The sequence below is a fragment of the Ascaphus truei genome, chromosome 17, assembly GCF_040206685.1.
Source record: "Ascaphus truei isolate aAscTru1 chromosome 17, aAscTru1.hap1, whole genome shotgun sequence".
NCBI lineage: Eukaryota > Metazoa > Chordata > Amphibia > Anura > Ascaphidae > Ascaphus > Ascaphus truei.
Genome location: NC_134499.1, coordinates 23,351,626 through 23,369,914, shown reverse-complemented (window position 1 = coordinate 23,369,914; position 18,289 = coordinate 23,351,626). Strand labels below are relative to the sequence as shown.

Sequence of the window (18,289 nt, the reverse complement as noted above, 5' to 3'; positions counted from 1 at the left end):
TCCCCCCTCCCACGATATTTGTACTCTAAAGATATAAAGTCGAGCAAACACTTTAATCCCCATCCCCCCCCCACCTCTCCCTTCCCCTTATCAGTTGAGGTCCACTAAGTGGTCCAGAGGCCTCACCATTCCCGGCGAGGCTCTAAAAAGGACAATGTTATTTTGGGCTATGTATATATCTCGTCATGTTGTCTGACTATTTTTGCCTAATAAAACTGTTTGAGAAAAAAAAAAAAAAAAAAAAGCAAATATGGAAACAAATGTAAACTTTTCCCACAGAAATTGTTCTTTTTCATTTTAAAATCATAAACTAAAATATCTGGCACTGCTGCTTGGCTGCAATGCATTATAAGTGCAGTGACTGGTAAATTATGATACAAGTATAATTAAACAGTTGTCATCTAATACCAAGAAAGCGCACCTAGCTGTCCTGCTTCCCATTGAGCAGAATAGAGAACCCCACGAGCGCCTTCAATCATTACCATCTTTTTACCCCTTTCTTTTAGATTGCAAGCTCCATGTACCATGCCCATCCTTACGCATTTTATCTTAACTTTGTTCAGGAAATACTAATCCCACTTGTGGAGCATTTGCATGTCTCAGACAGGTCTGAAACCCAGTCTTTCCCCATTTATCGCTTAGCAAACGGTGCTACCATTGCAGCCAGGGATTCTGGGTAATGACATGCAAATGAGCACAGTGTGCCACTCTTTACTTCTTATTCATTTTAACATGGACCTCTATAAACTTATGCTTGCCATAATACACAGCTTTTCAGCACAGCCTGGGTTAAAGAAGTGCAGAGCCAGTAAACCTACTCACAGACAGCAGCTATTTTGAAAATTTTGGGTCTCATTAGTGTGAGGTTGGTTGTTGGCTACGCAACGTGTTAAGTTTGTATTGTTGTTATCGTCCTTGACACCATATTGTACTGCGCTTGCTGCGGAACATGTTGATACTTTATAAATGAATGATTAGCAGAACTCCTCAGTCACCACATATTAAAATGATGGGTGGACCGACATGGAGCCCATAACCCCCATAGGTGCAGATCCACAGAGCTTCATTAAGTCAGGGCTCATAACGTACTGCTATCAAAATCAGTAACAGACATTGTTTCCTGAGGTTAACGCAAGTACACAAAGCTAATTATATGTGAAAGTTATCTCGCTCACAGGCTTTAGGCCGGCATGTTAAGTTAGCACTGCCTTGCGTTAGCTTAATATGCGTTCCACCTGTCTTACCGAAAGGTGGCATTAGCTCCATCCAGACCGGAGTTTTCCAACTCCAGCCCTCAAGAGCTACCAACAGGTCAGGTTTTCAGGATATCCCTGCTTATATCCCTACAGGATATCCTGAAAACCTGACCTGTTGGGAGTTCTTGATGACTGGCGTTGGCTGCCCCATCTCCCAAACCTGAAATATGCCTTTTGCTGTAGAGCAGCGTTTCCCAACTCCAGTCCTCAGGGAACCCCAACAGGTCAGGTTTCAAGGATATCCCTGCTCCAGCACAGGTGGCTCAGTCAAAATGACTGAGTCACTGATTGACCCACCTTTGCTGGAGCAGGGATATCCTTAAGACCTGACCTGTTAGGGTTCCCTGACGACTAGAGTTGGGAAACACTGCTGTAGAGTAACAGAGAGTCTCACATGCTAAATGTGGATAAACACCATGTGCACAAAAAGGAGCCCAGTAGAGATTGTTGGGATACATGCTAACAACTTGCCAAGAATATTTCAACGACTTAAATTAGCATATTTCTCAGGTATCTCAGGTGTGCTCCTTTCTGTGCACAGGTGTCTCTCCATGTATTGTATACAAAGTGTGTTTGGGGGAGGTATACACTTGGGACTCTAGTAAAATAGAACCAACCACCCCGACTGCCAAATGAACACACTAATGCATACTTTCAATATGAAGAAACCGGTCACAACATTTATTAGCATACTTTAACAAAGCACCACATACATTACCAAATGATACGCCTACCACCAGCCATGCCAGCATAGTGGGCACATGCCGCACCACCACAATACCACTCAAAATGACACATCGCTGTCCCAGTCACTGACGTATCCTCATCTCCACCAGACTCTACTGGGTCATATCAACTGGCTCCCTGCCAAGGGACCCCCTGGTGCCCAGGACCACCTGCCCCAAATGTTGTGAGATGTAAAATTGCTTATACTTTCATCTATTACATGATACTTTCACCCTTTAATAGTTGCATCTGTTCTTTCTTTATGATCTTGTTTCGTTCTCTATTCTCAGTATTTAGTTATTTTATATTCAAGTGTATTTATTTATTTTATAACTTGTCACAACCTCATAACAACCCAATATAGAAACTTGGGTGGGTATGAAGAGGCAGCACACGTTGCACCCGCGCCCTGCCAACTGAGTCTCCCTCTTAACGCACCACCCCAAGTTTCGTATTTATGAATACTTTAAAACACGATTATTGGTTATTGTACAATGTACATTATTTCTAACGCGATCCGCTTATAACACGATGTGATTCTTTGGACACCAAGCACCGCATTAAGGGGGTTGGGCTGTACCATTCCAAAAATCTCCCTGGCAACCTTTCTAGCCTTCTCATCCTTATGTCATGTGATCTACTGGCCCCATTTTCCATGGAGTCGGCTGAGGGCCACACATGTTGTCTGAGAAGATATTATTTGATTTCTGGTATAAAATATGAATACCCCGTCTAAATAATAAGGGATTTCCCGTATTTAAATACACACGTCAGCCAAGCCAAGCTTTAACAGAGGTTATGTAGTTCTCTGCAGATAATTCCAATTCTTTCACAAACATGCCAGGTTTCAAACAAAGTGTATGCAAATGGGATTCCTCGTACATTTATAATATGCATTAGAATTTGGTTTCCGGAAAGAGAAAGCCTTAACCCTGCCTTTAACACTGCTCATCTAATTACAACAAGAAAGGTTAGAAAGTTTTATAACACACTCATATTCCCCGGGAATTATCTAACTCTGAGATATAATTAATCATCCCCTGTCATGCTTTTATTATACCCAGTGTTCTCTAGAGTCTTTGTTTCATTCCTCCTTCATTCATATTCTTCTGACCTTCCTTCTCACTCTGTTTAGACCTCAGGTGGATTTCAGCCCACAGCTTAGAAATTACTGGATATTGTTAAACTCATTTGTCAAGCACATTATCGGCTCACAAACACGAGATCTCGGCTGCATATGTTAGCATTTTCCATATATAGACATCCAAGTATTACCATGGAAGGCATCTGTCAATGTTGACCAAAATTAAATTCCAAAACTGCTGTAAATAATAAAGGAACCACAGAAAGATTATTTCTCTGTAGCATAAGCTACCAGTAAACACAATTTGCATATTGTGCTTACAGCTGTTTCAACATGAACTGTTTGCTGTGGTTCATTAAAATGATTTGATTTGTCAGATTCTTGTTGGAGGTTTATTCACAGCAGCAGTAACACATTAAAATAATATACAGTAGCAACAGTTCACATTTTAAGTCTGGAGAACGAACTGGGCGAATAGGACAATAAAACAGCTGCACGGATCATAACAATTATTTCTCCACGTGTGTTACCATATTGTCTTGTGAAATACAAGCACGAGAGAATAACATCATTATCTAAAGGCACAATGAGAGGGCAGTAGTTTTTGATAAGATAATACTTTTTCATTACATTTCTCAACAACAAGACTTCAGTGTGCACTTGTCAGAATGCGGTGTCCGTTCCAAATAAATCTTGCTGCAAAACGGGGAAATTGGAATCAAGACGAGTTTTTACATTAATATGTCTAACACTATCAGTTAGTCCAGGGGTGGGCAACTCCAGTTCTCAAGGGTCATCAACAGGTCAGGTTTCCAGGATATCCCTGTGCCAGCACAGGCGGCTCAATCACTACCTGCTTCAGCACAGGTGGCTCAATCAGTGGCTCAGTCTCTGACTGAGCCACTGATTGAGCCACCTGTGCTGAAGCAGATATATCCTGACCTGTTGGTGACCCTTGAGGACTGGAGTTGCCCACCCCCGAGTTAGACAATATGTGAAATAAATAGTTTTAGTTGTGATGCAGTTATGTTTGTTCGGGGAAACAGTTACTTGTAGGTGATGATAACTTCTCTTGGTTAAAAGTAAGAAGAATTGTGCTTGGATGTGGCAAATGTGAAACTATCCAAGTCCATAGCTCAGGGTTCTGATCTGGGACTGTCCTGGGTAAACCATGCCATTTGGTTGCTTCATAGCACTTTCATTTACAAACATCCCATTATTTCTGTGACTGTGAGTACGGTAATCAGTTTCGTCCAGGTTCCCTTTCTCCCATACAAAGCAGGATTCCTCCAAATGTTAACTTTCACAAATCCTCAATGCTTTCTGAAGCAATTCTTTACCCTGACTGCAAAAGCACTGTAGAGATATATGCTGAATGTGTTAACCACTTTTAAAATGGATATATTTTACTCACCAGATTTAATAGGTATGTTACCCCAGTATACGGTTGCCAGGTGGCTTCTCCAAAAATACTGGACACAATTGTGAAAGGTGTGTCAGGTCACTATGTCCAGGGATGTAATACCGGACACATACATGTCCAGTATTACACTACCTCCCATTTTTTACTGGGCAGAGTATCCAAATACAGGACAGTCCGGTTCAATACCGGACACCTGGCAACCCTACGCAGTACTTATATTAATTACGACATCTTCTGATTTGGAATGGTATTAGGATACAAAACAGAATGTTGTCTATTTGTGAGAGTGCTTCAACCTCCTGCACTACAACTCGCCAAAGAAGTCCAGTGTTAAGGATGGTATTATTGCATTAGGTTGCTGAAAACTGTGAGCATCAATCACTTACCTATTTCTCCCAGTTTTCTGTGGTTGGGAAGATGACCCGAAGAGAAACCTGGGGGGAAAATGAATACACTCATTACTAAAATATACATTGTGCTTCTCCTAAGCAGATGTAACATTGGCAACAGGTACACTTATAATATAGAAAAGCGACTCATGGGTGAAGCTTCCATACAAGGTGCACGTGTGTCCTGTCTTTGTTCCAGTCTGAAGCACAAATATGGTGGTCATCAAGTCCTTTAAATTAGCAATTCATGCATTTTTTATTATTATTATTATTATTATTTTTTTTAACATAGGTTTGAAGCAGGGGGTCACCGGAGCCGAACTCCATTCATTTCCTTTTCGGGGACCCCCTGCTTCCCACGATACTTACCTGAAAAGGGTGTGCCGGTATCTCGGCAAAGTTTAAAGCCCCCACGTCATGTGGGCCAATAGAAAGCCAAACCTGATGACATCACAGCTTCCTATTAGCCCGCAGGGAGCGCGGGCGCTTTGAAACTCCGCCATTACGTAAATCCTGGTAGCCGAGTGGAGCGGCTACTGCCACCTCACCTATGGAGGTGAGCATCTCCGGAATCAGAGGGTCCCTGGAGCTCAAATTAACGGGGTTCCGCTCCTGAGACCCCCTGCTTCAATCCTATGTTAATATATATATATTTTTAATCACCAGCTTGGATTGCCTCTTTAAAAGGGGCAATCGTTCCTATGACCAAAGTGAATTAATTCCGGTGACATATTTAAGGGGTCTCAACTGGGTATATACCTTTTTTTTTTACCCAAATCTGACATCTACTGCATCAGTATTTTTGATGTATTATTTAAAGTGAGACGTGGGGGTAGAGGGGGGGGCGGGGGTTGTAATTAGAAAGTGCTTGTACAGCCAGAGTCCCCCCACCTCCCCTTATCTTTATTGTCTCTCTGATAAGGGCGGGGTGGGATAGGGGGAAAGAAAACACTGGATTGACAAACATTTCCCCATTCTGAGGCCCTAAGAAACTCAACTGGCTGACTATGTGGGATTGTACCTTTAAGATAGGAATCGCCACATAGCAGGCACAAGAAGTGTTTTAGAAAGAATCAATCATCCTTAAAGTTCGCCTATTGGCTTCCTGTGTAAGGAAGAATAATTACAGATGTGCCAACTTTACGCACACCTAAGGGAATTTTGCAAATTTCACTATTTTTAGATCAGCAAAAAAGTTCCCTTTGATCTAAAAGTTTGCTCCCCGCTAAAAAAGTCAATGGGCATTGCATGTTCTGTTAATTTTGATGACCATAACTTTCAAAATTCAATTGAACTTTAAAAAAAAATGTTTAAAAGTCACTGTGCTGCTTTCTTTTCACTTTAAAAAAGCAAAATAACAAATTTGGAACAATCTGGGCTCCTTCATTGTTTTTGCAAACTTTTAGAAACTGCATCATATTGAATCTTGGCAGGTCTCTGTTAATAGATCTCTATTTTAGGGTCTCTGCATTTTTGATCTAAGCTGGTAAATATTGTTCTTCACCTTATTCTCTTTGGATCATGATGGTAGAATAATTAGTTTATGCAAAACAACAACAGGGGAAAAAACCTGTGGATCAACCATTTACGGTACTTGCACATACAATAGTTTCCGTACTATATATTTTTAAAATTGTGTCAATCACCTACGTTTAACCCACTTATAATGTCACAATCATTAGTTCACATAGGTATGCTCGTTTTGACTCCCTGATATTATTTATTCACCATTGACCTTCCGACTTCTTTTAGTTCTATTTTTTTATTATATTTATGTTCCCAAAACACTTAAAGCAAGTGCCTATGGTGGGGAGTTTATATCACTGTATCGTTACGTCCTAAAGTGGTCAAAAAGTGTACACAATGCTAAAGAGGTTAACTTGTGCCCTTTTCCCCCCAAGTGTTGCATGCAAAGTACCTAACCACCAAATGGGTCACAACATCTATAACAATAGTAATTAATCAAAAACATAGTACACAAGGTCATGCAAATAGAGGTCAATTATAATCTACCAAAGATTTATGCAGATTATTGGCCCTTGATAAATAACCTCTGGGGACTGTTTAAAGGGCAATCCAAGGCTCTCCATGACTCTCCATGGGCTGAAGGAGTGGCTCAGGGAGTAACTATACTGACGCTAAAAATAATGACACTGAGTTTAAAGCACGAGAACACAGTTCAAATCCCAGTATCATTTCCTTGTGACCTTGGGCAAATTATTTTATGTCCCACTTTATAAATAAAATTGATTGTAAGCTGCAAAAATTATATGTACAGCATTGCATACACTGTCAGAACTATAGAAGAAGAAAAAACAATTATTACAGCAAATATTTATGGAGCACAATATTGGTTGGTGGGTACTATGGAACAAGTACAGATATAGGTAAATATGAGAATTCTCAGCATGGTTCAGGGGCTTGGGTATACCAACCCACCATATTGTGAGTGTATTAATATTATAAATGCCATAATGGTTTGAATAGGACTTATTACTATACTGTAAGTCCCAATCAAACTATTATGGCATTTATAATATTAATACTCTGTGCATTGCCTACAATACTGTACTGAACTAGTTAATCTTCTTAGAGCTATAAATTAAGAGTCCTTCACTCATAAAACATTGTATTTTCAGTCAGACTATTTAGTTACAGCAAGGTGTTATTGGTGCACTTAAAGCAGCGGTTCAAGCTGTGTTTTTTTTCCCCCCATTTAATATGTGCTTGAATACAATCCACACAACGATAAAGAATTAGCTAAGTTACCGATCGATCCGTTCTCCTGTGATCGATTGGCGAAGATTCGGCTCAGGGATTCACTAAATGGCTGTCAGTGCAGCAGAAGAGGACCAAAAATGCAAAGTTCTGTGGGGAAGATCATGTGACCAGGCAGTCACTAGATACAATTGGTGCACTGCTACAGAGAGAGGGCGAGGCTCAAAAGGCGTGTGCCAGAGCTTGTTTCAGAAGAGGCAGGGGATATGACTGTAAATAGTTGCTATAGAAACAAAAAATGCTTGTTACATTATAATACATTACAATTTTCATTTACAGTTGTTATTTAAAAAAGAAAATGCTACAAGTATTTTCTCATAGTACAGAACTGATTTATTAAAAAAAAAAAAAAAAAAAAAAAAACCACATGTAGGATATTGCTAGGACTGCAGCTTTAAAACAGATAACCTGGCAGAATGTATGCATAAATGTTACCCATAAAAGTATATACTATGTAGCATAATATATTAAACGGCAGCGAGTGAAGAAACATTTCCACAATAGAAACGGTTCCACAGACAATACTTTGACATGGAACAGACAACATGTTCCAAGTGAGATCTTGATAGAGCATTAGCTCCTCATTGGAGACCAGAACATGACATATCTGTAACGCGATCACAAATCAGTCTGCTAACAGCCTACAAACAGCCCGGGATGACTTCAGCACCCTGGCAAGCAACTCTTATCTGTTAAATTGCTTTGAGACAACATTATTTCGTGTCCTTGACCATATCTGAAATGTATTTGTCTTACCTTTCCAAACAGACTGGCAGATGCACTTTGTTACTTCTAACAGACATTAACTGTAGGTCATTAATGTTACAGTAGGCATGTGTATTAAAGGGGCAGCTAATCCTGTTTTATTCCCCCCCCCCCTTTGCCCCCCCCCTTTTTTTACATGGGTGGGAAACAGGGGGTCTCATTAAGTTCAGCTTCACGCATCCCCTTGTTCTCTGGATAGATACCCAGAATGTGACAGCAGTCTCATTCCCCGCAAGGGGAAACAAAATGGCCATTTAAATTTTCCATATTATGTGAGCCAACCAGAAGCCACAACACCATCCCTCACAGCTTCCTATTGACCCGGAAGTAACCAGTGGCACATTCCAGGTGGACATCTCTGGAATTTGGGGGTGTCCCCCCCCCCCCGGGGCGGAATCAAAGGGGAAGCAAGGCGTGGGTTACGTCAGCGGTGCGCAAACGATGGGGCGAGAGATTTTGCTGGGGGGGCACGTGCCATTGCAGGTGCCCTGCATTCTTCCCCATGGCATTTCACTTCATGCCGGGGGATCGTGTGAGGCCTCTGCAACGCTATTCAGGTGCTCCGAGACGCGTCGCCTCATCGTGACGTTACACGCTTCCAATGATGCCGCGGGTCACGTGACCCCGAGCGTCATTTGACGCAGCTCTAATGTAGGGATGGGGGCACCATCACCGAAGCAGGGAAGACAGGGGGGCGCAGCTGGAAAAGTTTCCGCTCCCCTGGGTTACGTCTTATAAAGGAGCAATCTATAATATTGGCACTGTGAAGAACACGTATCTGTATGGTCTGTACAAAGTCATTTCTTTTCCTATAGAACCGCTGTAGAAATGTACAGTATTGTTAGGGGTTGTCATAATTCAATATCTGGTTGGCACATTCTACTAGAAAATGTACACATGATATATCAATATAACAATGAATAGATTATTTTTCTTGGATGCATCTGGTACAATGTTTTGCTCCATACATACCGTATTGTTTTGCTTTAGTCATAACTATGCTTTATTACAGTTATAGCCTCTTACCCCTCTCCAGACAAGGCAATTCTCTGTACCTTTGAGATATTTTGTCTCTAAATCAGGGGGTGCTCAACTTCAATCCTCCACCCCCCTCCCTCCCCAAAGGACAGGTTGTCAGAATATCCCTGCTTCAGCACAGGTGGCTCAACCAGTCCCTGCTTCAGCACCGGTTGCTCAATCAGAGACTCGGTCTTTGACTGAGCCCCTGATTGTGCCACCGGCGCTGAAGCTGAGATATCCTGAAATCCTGACCTGTTGGGGGGACGGGGGGTTTATGACTGGAGTTGAGTACCCCTGCTCTAAAGGACAGATCAAACTGCAAAAATAAGATGTGTCCTTTGCCCATTTGGTAACGGTGTCCTACTTCTGACAAACATGAGGTGCTGCTTTCGCCCTCTCCAAGGCTGTTCTTATTTGTGAAATCTGTGCCGTCCAGGAGATATACGCGTATGAAAGATAAAGTGTCTGGGAGGTTAAAATGGCGGTCTCCACAGAACCCAGTGCAGTTTACAGGTTACCATGGTAATCTCAAAAGCTAGCGATAAAAAATATAGTGATTTTGAACACAATGTATTTATTTTGTAAACAGGCGATTGCTCAAGGGGCAAGACACTAACATTGTATTAGATAAACGCATAGGCTTCTAGGGGGAGATTGCGTCTTTGAATGAAAAGCAATTCATTTAAAATAATGAGAAAAAGACTTGTTGAGATGTGCCGAGAATGCAGTATTATCTGCAACATATGTTTAAACAATTAGCTTTTTATTAGCATTTGGGATATAAATAAAGCACTGTAGCTGACAAGGCCTGAAGCTGCCCGAGATGAGGCTTCTCTTCTATCCAATCTATAGGCAGGTGGCTCTGAATAAGCTCAACTCTAACGGAAAATACACTGTTTATTTAGACTACCCATAAGCTATTCATTGAAAAGATCCCCAGAACCACCAATACCTGTAGGACAGGTATTATTTTAAACAACCCAATCATATAATATAGTGGAATATTTACTGTAGTTCTGTGTCCTTTTTGACAGCGCCCTTTAAAGATTGTAGGAATAAACGATCATCGCTACTAGGGCAGGCATAAGCGTATAGGGGTCCCATGTTAAAATGGATATGAAGCAAAAGGTGACACTGTGTGCTCATTTGCATGTAATTTCCCAGAATCCCTGGCTGCAGTGGAAGCATTGCATGCTAGGAAATAATGGAGGAAAGCAGGGTTTTAGACCGTCTGAGACGTGAATGTGCTCACAAGTGAGATTTTTATTAGGTATGTACTGTAATGCACACATTGCAACAACACAGATTGTTGCTGGAATGGATTGAAATGAAAAACTCTGTGGCATCATTGCCAACACATGGTAACTCTGATTTGTTTATTTTTAATTCCACTCTTCTGTTTTTGTCTCCAATAGTGCAGAGGGGCTTACAATATTTTTAAGAATTTTACATTTAGCGAATACCAGCTCCGGTCAAAAAAATGCAGCTTAAAGACCAGAGAGGATGCTTGCCGCTGCTGAAACACATGGTTGCACACTGATACCTGGAAATATTTTACACTGCAAACATATTGCTTCCTATTATAAATAAAACATTCACAGCAGTAATTCCATCTGTGTTCCTGCCACGGGGACGTGCGAAGCCTTACAAGTCAACATTCTGCAGATCCTATATTGGGAAGTGGTTAAAACTCATTGAGCTGAATAATAATCCCTGTTATGAAATAATTAAATGCACTGTACCCTAAAATAAATGTACTTTGAGGATCTCTGCAACAGTCTCTACAACAGTCTCTAAAAAGTGCTTTACAAAGTGAAAATATTTTTTTATATCCTCTTTCAAATAAAGGGAATGAAAAAAAAAATTGCTTCCCAGTTAATAGGCAGATTTACACATGCAGCCACCTCTGGGGTTGCAGGTCGAGCAGTACACTGTATTTTCTGGTTCTCTGATCTGGGTATTGGAAGAGAGAGTAGGGGAGCGCAAAACAAAGAAAAAAAAATCAATAAATAAATAATAAATAAAACCACAATAAATGGCAGTAGGTACACAGACCAATAGGCTTAGTGACACCAAAAAAACTGTCCACCCCAAACAAGGTACAGGAAAAAAACGGCGGTGCATCTGCTGCTGCTGTAGATGAATTGGAACCACAAACTGCAAACTGTAAAGAACTAGGTGCAAAAATTTATTTAGGGCATAATAAAAACAGCCAAAAGGACACTCTAACGCGTTTCACGTGGTATCCCACGCTTTATCAAAGAGAAAATATCACAAAACGATCGCATACTTAAATACCCACAATTCCCTGTCCTAACCTATGACGCTACGTTGCTAAGGCCAATCGGAAGCTTGGGAGGCGTCACACCCCTCTAGCTGGTGTGAGGCACGTAAGCCTGAAACACAGCCAGCTGAACTTCACTGTGTGATTGCCAGGGAGGCAATGTAACCTTCCATCTATGACGCAACGGCCCGTCCGGCCAATCACATGCCTGTTCGGACGGGGAGTCCTGAATGTATACAAACAGCTACTAGAAATCTTTACTCGGAGGAAAGGGAATGGTGGGTATATCAATAAAAACATAGAACATAAAGGCACCCCAAACAAGAGAATGGCCAGAAGTGGTGGGGGAATTACACCAAGAGAAATATAATAAAGACTCACACGGCCATGTGTGAATCTGTGCTGCACATGGTATCTTTATCACCGATGTACTGGCATTGCGTCCCTCTGATGGGGCTGTGTTCTATAGTGCTGGGAGTAAGCTCCTCCGGATGCACCTGATAGTAACAGGATGAGAAGTGCCCAGATGTGGTGGTTAAAAATCAACTTTAATCAAAATGGCAGAAACAAACAGCAAAGCACTCACATATAGGAAAACAGCATTGCTCCTGATCTGGTCCGGGCTGCGCCTCACTTAGAAACGCCTCTGTAGACCGCGTCCGGTCCGCAGAGCTGGAAAGTAGTGATGACGTTGCTCTACGGTGGCCAGCAGGAGCCAAACAAGTGAACGTTGCCCGAACAACGCGTTTTGTATCAAAGGATACTTCGTCAGGTTCGGCAACGTTCACTGCTGGCACTAATGACACACACCAGCGAAACACCCCTAGGATGTTGGGGATGCCTGGACCCTAGGCACATGGTAGGGTCCTGTCCCTATATCATTGAACGTCGGCAGCAAGGGCTAGACCTGCTGAATGCCGAATATTTCCACCTGCTACTGCAACTGCAAAAAAAACATGGTGGGTGCAGAGAAACTACAGAAATTTCAAGAAAAGAAGTGGGCTTCAGTATCCCTGATCCGCCAATCTTCCAAAGTAAAGATGAATAAAAACAAAAGAGGCTCAGCTTACCATGGAAGTTGCAGACATGTACACAGATGACCCTGCGGCATCAAAAGGGGCAGAGATGACCTGGAGCCTAGAGTAACTGGAAAATTCATCCTGGGAATTACAATCTCCAGAGGGCCCAAGGCAGATGTCGTATCCCCAAAGAAGTGTCTGTCCAGATCTGACAGTGAGAAACCCTCAAACAGTTTCAGGGAAGTGGAGTCGGAACAAATAAGTGATGATCCCTTGACCAGCCCTAAAGATGCACTGCAAACTGCCAAGCATGACTGATCTCCTCCATGGACAACTGGAAAAGAACCGAGATACTAATGCCAAGCTACCGAGGTCTCTGTTCCCAGCCCTCCTGGAATATGCAACTTGGATAATAACTAAGTTCGCGTAGTACCTTGGATGTTCTGATGACTGAGCTGGAGACAGCAAATGCTGTTATTACCACCATGGACAAGAAACAGAGCCGCTCTAACAAAGTTATTGCTGACTGGAACCAGAAATACGAGGAGGCTCAGTCAGAGCTGAGTCTCTCAGAAGAAGACCCTCAGTCTCGGTATAGAGCTTGAACTCTCTCAGAAAGAGTCTTGCTGTCTCAGTACGGACCTGTGAGTCTCTCAGAAATACATTTGCAGTGTCAAAACAGAGATGGAAATCTCTTAGAGAGAGGTTCATACTCTCAGCATAGAGCTGGTTGTCTCTCGCCAGGAGGTCAGCGGTCTCAGCACAGAACTGGAAATTTCTACAAAGGAAAAAGGTCTTGGTGCAGAAATGGGAGTCTCTCAAAAAGAGATTTGCAGTCTCGGTACAGAGCTGGAAGTCTCTCAAACAGAGGTTTGCAGTCTCAGTACTTATCTGGAAGTCTCACAATACAGGTGTCTGGAAATACTTCATGTCACGATCAGGAGGAGACAGATGATTAGGAGTGGAGGAAGTGTAGTATGCACAGAGAGGAGCAGACACAGTAAGGCAGGGAGTGCAAAGAGGGGAGGAGAGAGTGTAAAGAGGAGTGGGGCATGATGGAGGAGAGAGTAAGGTGGGGAAGAGAGGACAAGAGACAGCAAGGTATTACAAGGAGGATGAAAACATAGAGTAACCTTTCAGATCTCCTAGATCGGCCTATGTTACGCCGGGTACGGCTAGAATATTATATATATATATATATATATATATATATATATATATATATATATATATATATTCTTTAAATAATGTTGGTTGATAAACCTAAACCCATGTACTACGTAGAGGAGGGCAAATAAATATGTAGGGGCAGCATGTAACAAAGAGATGAATATGAAATGAGTAAACAATTTAGAATGCAGAGAAGCAATAGAAATATAAGCAATTCTGTAAAGCATTGCTACTCCTAGAGACAAGCATTTGTACATTTTTATTCTGCATGAAATGAATATATATCTGAACTAAGTGAGCACAGAACATTACTTAAGTCCTGCCCTGGGAGAAAAAAGTATAAAAGGCTGTACTAAAGAATAAATGAGACATAGGGATAAGGTTTACGCAACAAACATGTAATGCTATTTACTTTTGTAAGAAAAAACAAAACGGATGTGTTCAGTTTTCCTAAAATAATAAACTTTTCTGTTCTTTGCATGAGTTTATCAGGACACAGATAAAATAATTTAAAAAAAGGACAACTTTATCCCCATGGATATGGCCTTGGGGCAGTGTCTCTTTTGTCACACAATGTTGTTGTCCCCCCATCCCAAACTGTGCTGCGCAATATACACATAAAAGAATAATAATAAAGATATTAATAATAAAGATATTATGACACCAATTCAGTACAGAAGAGGAATGTCTGGATCACTTCATGTTTGGAAATGGAAAAACATGTCCAGCTCCATCTTCACAAACCAGCCTCAAAAAGTACAGCTCAACCCCGTTATAACGCGATCCGTTACAACGCGATGCTAGCTTGGCTCCCAATTTTCGTTTTTATGAATACTTTACAACACGATTATTGGTACAATACTTGATTGTACAATGCATACAATTGTACATTATTTCTAACGTGATCAGCTTATAACGCAGTGTGATTCTTTGGACCCCAAGCACAGCGTTATAAGGGGTTTGAGCTGTATCTAGTACAAAGTCGCTGTAGTAATGTTGGTTCTAGAGAACACGATATGTGTTGCTGGTTGTAATATTTTATTGCCCAACAATAGTTCTTCATACACAGTGTGATTGCAATCAGATAATCTATGAAGAACTAGTCCATCACAACATATAATAAAGAATACATAAAAAAAAAATACAAAACATCTATCAAAGTCAATGGGGAATTTCAGCCCAAAAGGCCCCATCGGATGATATAGATTAAGCCCCTATATTGTAAATGATGAAAAACTGAGAGGCATCAAAACTTATAATAATAGTATTTTACATATAGGTGTTTGATTTAAAAAAAAAATCTTGGTCATGGAAAGGGCTGCACTTTTATAAAGATTCATAGTGTACTTGCCATATAATTTGTTTTAATAAAGAACATGAGCTCTTACAGCACTTTTTCACCTTCATGAAAAACTAGTTCTCCTAGAGGGTAAATTCTACTTCTTTAGGTGACACAATGATTAAAAGCTGCATGCAAATTATGCGATAATTTGCATTTAAGTTGCATCCTGTTTTATCACCTTGCTATTATTAAAGAGCATCTCCAACTTAATTTATATATGCAATGCGATTAGATTTGGTTGTAATCACTGGTGATATATTATCAGCGGTAGGAAAAATGGTAGCACACAGTTACAAAGCAATGGAATTCATAAACAGAGCTCTCTATTACAAAGGGCTCCAAAGTACAATGAGAACATACAGCACAAACTCAGAGAAGACCAAGGGGCCCATATATCAAGTAGCGGTACAGGTTATTGCACCCATTGTGGCGTAAACTTCCATTAGTCAGTGGCCGTTAACGCTGGAATAGTTGAGACCCTAACTGGCACTTGATGTATTTGAGCCTCAGGGTCTTATTCGATATTACTCAAAGCGGCCATTTAGAAATTCTAAGGTTTATCCAATAACATCCAAAACCTATGCCAAACTAGGTGTACTTTATAAGAACTCATCATCCCTACAGTAAGTTCGCTGGTCAGAAAGCGGATTGCATAGCAGATGCTAATGCCTATTATAGACTATGGGGACATAGTATATGGTACAGCACCCGAAACTCACCTTAGCAAACTAGACATCCTCTACAATTCAATATGCCGCTTCGTCCTCCAATGCAACTACAACACACTTCACTGTGAAATGCTCAAAGAACTAGATTGTGCCTAGACTCAAGTAATGGCCAAAGTTCATCTTTCCTGTCTTGCGTTCAAATACTTTCTGGGCAAGCTACCCACCTATCTGAACAAGCTCCTCACCCCTACCACACGCAGCACTTATCGCCGAAGATCTGACTCCAAATGATTGTTCGCGGTCCCAAGGCTCAACAAAGTATCCACCTGCTCCTCATTCTCTTATCGTGCACCTCACAACTGAAACAATCTGCCTGAGACTCTTAAATCCACCACCAGTTTAAGTTGTTTCAAAACTAAAGCCGTCTCACATTTTAATCTGGTCTGTAACTGTTTCATACGCCTTAAAGACACAAAATGTATATGTCTTTATACATAATGTATAACCCTGTTCACTTAATGTAACCATGTATTTGTAACCTTGTATTTGTCATCATAACTCTATGTCCAGGACATACTTGAAAACGAGAGGTAGCTCTCAATGTATTACTTCCTGGTAAAACATTTTATAAATGTTGTATATAATATAATCAGCTATTATCTGTGAGATCTGCATTGAGTCAACATTAAGGCATTGATGCTGATACCAGTACCCAGTATAGATGAGCACTGGAGATTATCCACACATAATTGTCATTATGATTTAACTATCAGAGTGATCAGCATTTATTTATCTAAAAGGTGTTCATAAATACACCTGTGCTGATCCCGTTCTATACTGCTGTTCCTCTATATTTTAACTAGGAGCGACTTATTTGCACCAATCCGCTCCAAATTGCCATTTTTGGGTTTTTAATCCCACCTTTTTCAGGGTCCTCTACACTTGCTCTAATATTGACCTGGTTGCTAGGTTAAGTCTTTCCAAACAAACAAGCAGGACTCAATGTTCACAATTTGCTAATATATGTGCACCTGTAGTGTTACCTGGTAGCAATTTACACATTATCACTGATTATAAGGGAATAACCAGCCCCCGCTCGGATATTCAGCCTGATATCAACGTCGCATCGCCGGCACTATAAGCGTAGCCCAAGACACTGTATTATCAGGGCCTCTCTGAGAATAATTTTCCATACCACTACTGATCCTAATACTTACCTAACACACGACCATTGTCCACCATTAGGACCTTCACACCAGTCGCTCATACTGCAAACTGGTGAGAGCATTGTATTTGACCTAATATTATTTAATACTAGATTTTAGTCTATGTGATATGTGTTTGTGAATTATGGTTGTCTACCCTCTATTTTATTTTCCAATTGGATTCAACCATTAAAGGTTATGTTTTAACCTAGGGGTGCGCAAAGTGGGGAGCGGGAGAATTTCCAGGGGAGCGCGGCGGCTACAGAGGTCCCGCGCTCTCCCCCAAGGCACTTAAATTAAGTGCCGGGGGGACAGCGCGAAGCCTCTGCAGCTTCTCCTACCTGATCTTCGTCGCCATGGTAACCAGCATCAAATGACGTAGGGGGGTAACTTGCCGTAGTGTTGCCATGGCAATGTCACATCACATGACCCCGCAACGTCATTTGACGTCAGAGTCAAGCAGGAGGTGGGGCACGAGCCGGGAGGTGAGTAGGCAGGGTAAAAACTTTGCGCGCCCCTGTTTTAACCCACTAATCTAACCACATTGGTGAGTGCTGTACTATAGGGCCTTTTTTTGCTTTCTTTGGCAAGTTATTGTTGAACTATTACCTTCTTGCCCCTAGCACCGCCTCCTATAAGTGACTGTAGCAAGAGCTTTCCTTCCCCTCTCTCCCCTTTCTATACTATATTAGAAAATGAAAGGGCAGATATTTAATGGCCTATTTTAATGGAGTCATGAGCTGGTGATGTTTCTCTCGCCTATGACTTAAAAGGCAAGATACGTAAATGTAGCCATGCCTGGTATGGCATCTAGTCTGCCCTCGCTGGCATGAAAGTCCTGCTAAGAGCAGGCAGTGCCAGTACCAATTATGGGTTGTCCCCACACAGGCAGCTTTCCCTTGAGTGACAGGGGAGGAGGTGGGGCTAGGTCTGTGTTCTGCTCAATCCCGGGTTCCAACCTAGTACCTTCCCCCTACTGTACTTAAGGGAGTTGCCACCCCAAATTCATTAGTGTGTCTCTACCGTGAGAGAGACAAGGTATCACACAGGACTGCTGTGCACTGGCAGGGCCTGGTTCTCTTCCCCAAGGGGGAGAGTGAGTGATTATCTATTCCCCTGGTCCTGCTAGAGGTATAGGGAAGAGCAGGGACTGCTGCGGG

The 18,289-nt window shown here is 41.6% G+C and overlaps 1 protein-coding gene across 2 annotated transcripts in view; it reads right to left on the bottom strand.

The window, feature by feature from the left end:
* Positions 1-18,289, bottom strand: part of TAFA1 (TAFA chemokine like family member 1) — a 301,035-nt gene that overhangs the window by 119,476 nt on the left and 163,270 nt on the right. For both annotated transcript variants that reach the window (XR_012788587.1, XM_075574279.1), the window contains exon 3: positions 4,876-4,923. Coding sequence is in view for 1 of the 2 variants with exons in the window: in XM_075574279.1 (XP_075430394.1) it covers positions 4,876-4,923 (48 nt within the window). In the remaining variant the exon portion in view is untranslated. The remainder of the gene's footprint in view (positions 1-4,875; positions 4,924-18,289) is intronic.